This window comes from Pogoniulus pusillus, chromosome 40 (assembly GCF_015220805.1).
Source record: "Pogoniulus pusillus isolate bPogPus1 chromosome 40, bPogPus1.pri, whole genome shotgun sequence".
In the NCBI taxonomy this organism is placed as follows: domain Eukaryota; kingdom Metazoa; phylum Chordata; class Aves; order Piciformes; family Lybiidae; genus Pogoniulus; species Pogoniulus pusillus.
In genome coordinates this window covers 3,197,410-3,203,198 of record NC_087303.1, presented here as the reverse complement: position 1 = coordinate 3,203,198, position 5,789 = coordinate 3,197,410, and the positions used below count along the sequence as shown (strand labels likewise).

Sequence of the window (5,789 nt, the reverse complement as noted above, 5' to 3'; positions counted from 1 at the left end):
CTTATCAGGCTGTGCAGCTAAATTTGGGCTTGTGGTTTGACTCTCACCTGCTGTCACCATGAGCTGTGGCACCAAGTCCTCGAGCAGCAGCACCATTAGGATCAGTAGCGGAGGTGGTGGTGGTGGCGGCGGAGGTGGTGGTGGCGGTGGTGGTGGTGGTGGATCACGTAGGTCTGGTGGCTACTCCTCCATGTCCAGTAGGAGATACACCTCTGGAGGGGGTGGAGGTTTCTCTGGGAGAAGCTGTGGTGGAGGAATGTCCAGGAGCAGCTATGGAGGAGGCTTCAGCAGCGGCAGCTGTGGGAGGATCAGCCGCAGCAGCTACGGGGGGAGGATGAGTGGTGGCAGCTATGGAGGAGGAATGAGCTGTGGAAGCATGGGAGGGGGATTTGGATCAGGTGGGGGTGGTTTTGGTGGCTATGGATCTGGCCTTGGTGGAGGCAGCTTTGGCTCCGGCGGGTACAGCGGAGGCGGATTTAGCGGCTTTGGCGGTGGTGGCAGTGGTGGCTTTGGCGGTGGCGGCTTTGGAGGTGGCAGCTATGGTGGAGGTGGCTTTGGAGGGCAGGAGGATTGGGGCCTGCTCTCCACCAACGAGAAGCTGACCATGCAGAACCTCAACGACCGCCTGGCCTCCTACCTGGACAAGGTGCGGCGGCTGGAGGACGACAACGCTCATCTGGAGCAGCTGATCAGGGAGTGGTACAAGACCCACGGCCCCACGGCTGCCAGGGACTACAGCCACTACTACAGGACCATTGAGGAGCTGCAGCACCAGGTACGGGGCCACCTGACCCACTTGCAGCAGCTTCTCAGCACGCACTGCAGCTGGCTGGGCACAGCCTGCCCGCCAGGGCCCTCTGCTGCGGGTGCCAGCAGCGCCTGGCACCGGTGTCTGGTGCTGCTTGGGGCAGCGGCAGGTCACTGCCAGTGCTCCCAGCATGGCTCTTCAGTGCTGCCTGCAGTGCTGGGTTCTTGCTTGCTTGCTCCTCACCCTCCTCACCAGGAGATCTGATCAGGGCTTGCTCACCTGGTGCTGCTGTGGCTTTGTTTTGGGGAACACAGGAGGGTCCAAAGTGCCCTGGGCCTGTCTCTGGCCCCTGGCACTCCGTGATCCTGTGTCTCCTGCAGGGATGTGGCTGTATATGATGGGTGGGATCTTTATTTCCCTACTCTGCTTGGAGTCTCAGGAGAGTTTTCAGTTGTTCTTTCCACCAAGGTGTTTTGAATGCTCATCTCCAGCTGCTACAGCACCTTGGCATTGCCATGTGGGCATCCTGAGAGGGGTTTCTGCAGAGGACTTCCTCCCCTCTCTCTCTGTCAGACCTGACCAAACGACTTCTGCCCTCTGCTTCCCAGATCGTGGGTGCAAATGTGGACCTGAACAAGATCCTGCTGGACATTGACAACACCAGGATGACTGTGGATGACTTCAGGCTGAAGTGAGTCTCTCCCTGTCCCATTCCATCTCATTTCCCCATTGCCCCCAGCAGCTCCTATTGTCATTCAGTCTCTGTGGGTCCAAGGACAGGAGATTCCTGCTGGGAAGGGCATTCTGAGGGTGGCTGTTTGGCTGCTTTCATTATTAGCTTTCTCCAAACATTTCCTGAAGGCCTTCAGCCACCCAAAGGCTGCCTGCTGAGTCTCTCCACATGGAGATTTATCAGCACCTAAATCCCCCAGGGAGTAACTCCACTGAAATCAAACCAACCTCCTGGAGATGGAAGAAGAATGAGGACTGAGCAATGGGATTAGAGCAGGTGGAGACTGCTCAGGAGACAGCAAGCACAGAGGTGTGGCAGCTCTGTCCCTCTTTGTCTGTCCCCCAGGTACGAGACTGAGTACAGCCTGCACCAGAACGTGGCCAGCGACATCAACGGCCTGCGCCCGCTGCTGGACCACCTCACCCTGGCCAGGTCTGACCTGGAGACCCAGTTTGAGTCCCTGCAGGAGGAGCTGGTCTATCTCAGGAAGAACCACGAAGAGGTGAGCTCCTCCATGCTCTGCTGACTCAGGAAACCTCAGCACTTCAGTGCTTGTGGAGTTCTTCTGTGGGTAGTGCCCAATTTTTGGCCCCTGGCTCTGACCACCCTCCTTGACCCAGCCTGGCTTGGATTGTCAGGAGCCTGCAGCATCCAAGGCTGCCTACAAGTGTTGTAAAGAGGCATCCAGGTCAAGTGTGGCCAGATGAGCCCAGGGAGGTGAAGGACTTTGAGTACAAAGTGCAGCTTTGATGGTGAACTCCTGAAGGGAGAACTGAGCAGGGTCTAAGGAGGAGTCACCCCAAGCATTGACCCTCTCTGCAGTGGCATTTCCCAGAGAGGGGAGAACCAGAGAGAGGATGTTCAGAGATCCTGCTGCACAGAATTCCTTGTGGCCACGAGGAGAAAATGCCAGGGACAACCTGGCTTGGCTTAGCAATGGCAGAATTGTTCCCTTTCATGCCAAGGGCAGATGCTCTTCGTAGGAGCTGTGCCAGGATTTGTGTCCCCTCCTTTATTGAACCCCAGAATGGCTCAGGGTGGGAGGGAGCACAGAGCTGAGCTGCTCCAAACTCCTGCCGTGCCCAGGGACACCTCTCAGCTACACTCAAGCTGCTCAAGGACTCGTCCAGCCTGGCCCTGAACACCCCCAGGCAGGAGGCAGCCACAGCCTCCCTGGGCAGCCTGGGCCAGGCCCTCACCACCCTCACACTCAACAACTCCTTCCTCAGCTCCACTCTCACCCTGCTCTGCCTCAGCTCCAAACCATTCCCCCTTGGGCTGGCTCCAGACCCCCTCAGCAAAAGTCTCTCTGCAGCCTTCCTGCAGGCTCCCTTCAGGCACTGGCAGCAGCTCTCAGCTGCTCCTGGAGCCTTCTCCTCTGCAGGCTGCACCCCCCCAGCTCCCTCAGCCTGTGCTCACAGCAGAGGTGCTCAAAGCTTCTCCTTCCCTCACTCTTTGGGTCGCTGTGGCTCTTTCCAGGAGATGAAAGGCCTGCAGACCCAGTCTGGAGGGGATGTGAGTGTGGAGGTCAATGCCACCCCTGGCATCAACCTGATGGAGAAGCTGAACGAGATGCGCTGCGAGTACGAGCGGCTGATCGAGAACAACCGCAAGGAGGTGGAGAGTTGGTACGAGGCCAAGGTAAGGCACTGGGGCCTGGGCACTGAACCCTCCCAACGGCTGCAGAGGGACAGGAACTGATCACTTCCAGTGCAGGGGCCACTGAGTGATGTGGAGCAGTAGTGGAGTAGCAAGGCTTGGTGTAAAGCTCAGGGAATCTGCCCCCCAGCAGCAAGAGGATGAGACTGAGGGGGCCAGCTGAGGGAACCCCCCACTGCCAGCCCACCTCACACCTGTCTGCTCACCAAATGCCTCCATGCTGTGTGTGATGTTTTCAGATGGAAGAGGTTAACCAACAGGTCCACTCCAGTGGGCAGGAGATACAATCAAGCAACCAGCAGATCTCTGAGCTGAGACGTGAATATCAGAGCCTGGAAATAGAGCTGCAGTCACAGATCAGCATGGTGAGTCCAGGGCTGGCCTTCTGCTTATCCTGTGGCACCAGAAGCAAAGCCTGGTGGCACCCTGCAAGTACCCATCTGTAGAGGATGGAGGCTGCTGGGTTACTCATCCTCAAAGATGCTTTGTTGTGGCTTGTGAGGGCCTTCCACTTGTCCACCAAACCAAGCTGAGGTGGCCACATTCCCACCGAGGTGCTGCTTTGGTCTCCCCCTGCAGATAGACTCCCTGCAGTCCAACCTGGAGGACACAGAGCGTCGCTACAACCTGCAGCTGCAACAGATCCAGGCCATGATCGGGCCCCTGGAGGAGGAGCTGGCCAGCATCCGCTGCGAGATGGAGAGCCAGAGCCAGGAGTACAAGATGCTGCTGGGCATCAAGACCCGCCTGGAGCAGGAGATCGCCCAGTACCGGGCACTGCTGGAGGAAGGGCAGCAGGACTTGGTGTAGGTGACCCAAAAAAACGCAGCCTTGGTGGCCCCAGGGGTTGGGGGGTCCCAAACATCATCAGCCCAGGTAGGCAGGACAGGCTCAGCCCTGGGCAGCGTCCCCTGGGTCTCAGGTACCCTGCACTCATCGGCAGCCCAGGGCAGGATGTGAGTCAGGTGAAGAGAGCTCCGCGCAGGATCCGTGAGCTGCTGCTCCGGGCAGGGAAAGGCTCACACAGAGCCCAGCTCCACCTGGCTCCAGCAAGGGGCAGGAGCTGGGCAGGCAGGAAGGCTGCAGGCAGGGAAGTGATCAGAGGTTTCCAAACCTCCTGAACGTCTCTGCAGCTCTCTGAGCCTTCAAGGCTGCTTTGGTTTCCCTTCTGCAAGCAGCCTGCTCCTGCTCCTCAGAGGCACCTGAGGACACAGCCCAGGCTCCCCTGGCTGCCCCTGCAGCTGGTAGCACAGCAGTGCCCTGAACTGAGGGCAGCAGTGCCAGGTCCTGCAAGAAATACCTGAGCAGAACAGGGGTGAGGCAAAGCCTCCTGCACTGAAGCTGCAATCCCAAGAGGAGTTGGTTTCTGACACTCCATCAGGCGTCTGCTGCCTGTGCTGGGCTCTAAACAGCAGAGTTAGAGCTGAGAGCAGCACAGGGCTCCTGGCAGGACCTGCAGGCAGATTGCTGCTGAGAGCAGGAGGGCACCTTGGTAACCAACACCTTGGTAACTCCTCTTTTGTCTTCTCTCTCTTTGCAGGATACCATCAGGAGGCATGGGAGGAGGAATGGGAGGAGGCATGGGAGGTGGTAGAGGTGGTGGCTACACTTCTGGAGGAGGAAGAGGAGGAGGAGGAGGAGGGGGTAGCATGAGTGGTGGATATGGAGGTGGTGGCATTTCCTCCGGCGGTGGAATGGGAGGAGGAAGCAGTGGAGGAGGAATGGGAGGAGGAGGAATGGGAGGAGGAGGAATGGGAGGAGGAGGAGGAATGGGAGGAGGAGGTGGAGGAATGGGAGGGGGAAGTGGTAGTGGATGTAGTAACATTGGAGGAGGAGGAGGAGGAAGGATCTCAGGAGGCATCAGCAGTTCCCACTCCTACACATCATCATCCCAGTCCCAGTCCTGCAGGAGCGGTGGTGAAAGCCAAGGTGAGAACAGGATCCCTGCCCTGCCCTGCCCACCCCATTCCTGATCACTTCCACACTGTGAGCCTCCCCTTCTGGAGGGCAGGAAGCATCTTGAGGAGTGTTTGGTTTCCTTTCACCACAAATACCTGCCCAGCTGTGAGCAAAGCTAAGCTCAGCTCAAGAGCTGCACCCAGACCTGGTCCAGCCAGCAGCCAGCAGCCAGCCATGGGCTCAGCCCTCAGCTGTTTTCTTCATCCTCTCACTCCTTGCAGAACCTCACAAGCAGCCCTGCCTAAAGCAGCCTGAAGTTTGCCTTTTTGCTTCAGGGATGCTCAGGGACACCTGGAACAGCTTCTCTGCTCTCTGCAGGTCCTGGTGGCACTGCTGAAGCAGTCAATGGTTGCTTTGTTTCCCCGCAGGCTGTGGCAGGAGATCTTTTGACTAAGAACACACCTGGAGGACCCTGCAGTGCAAGACCTTTCAAAGAGAAATTGGCCCAAATCCTTTCCCTTCCCCATGCTCCTCGAGGGAGGAAGCTGCTCTTAACAGCTCCTCAACGTTCCTGATGCCATCTGCCCAGCCAGGCCCATCAGAGCTGCTCAGAAGGGCTCCTGCCCACCTGCCATGCACACTATGGGATGCTTTGGGGTTTCAATCATGGGCACCTGGGACTCTTGCTTCAGAGATTCAACCTGTTTGCTTCTTGGCTTCTCCTGTGTCAGGAAAATGGCTCTAATAAAA

General features: G+C 57.9%; 1 protein-coding gene across 1 annotated transcript; it reads left to right on the top strand.

Moving 5' to 3' along the window:
• The first annotated feature begins 58 nt into the window (after positions 1-58).
• On the top strand, positions 59-5,789 carry LOC135191744 (keratin, type I cytoskeletal 10-like). The gene is made up of 8 exons (XM_064174311.1): positions 59-775; positions 1,357-1,439; positions 1,827-1,983; positions 2,961-3,122; positions 3,380-3,505; positions 3,720-3,946; positions 4,681-5,069; positions 5,468-5,789. The coding sequence occupies exons 1-8, from the start codon at positions 59-61 to the stop codon at positions 5,491-5,493; spliced, it is 1,887 nt and encodes a 628-aa protein (XP_064030381.1). The 3' UTR covers positions 5,494-5,789.

What these genes read in the sequence shown, in the direction of transcription:
- LOC135191744 (XM_064174311.1), top strand. Translation starts at nt 59, where the DNA reads ATGAGCTGTGGCACCAAGTCCTCGAGCAGCAGCACCATTAGGATCAGT. An exon ending in TTGAGGAGCTGCAGCACCAG is followed by an intron (nt 776 to 1,356) that starts GTACGGGGCCAC and finishes TCTGCTTCCCAG; the next exon opens with ATCGTGGGTGCAAATGTGGA. An exon ending in GTGGATGACTTCAGGCTGAA is followed by an intron (nt 1,440 to 1,826) that starts GTGAGTCTCTCC and finishes TCTGTCCCCCAG; the next exon opens with GTACGAGACTGAGTACAGCC.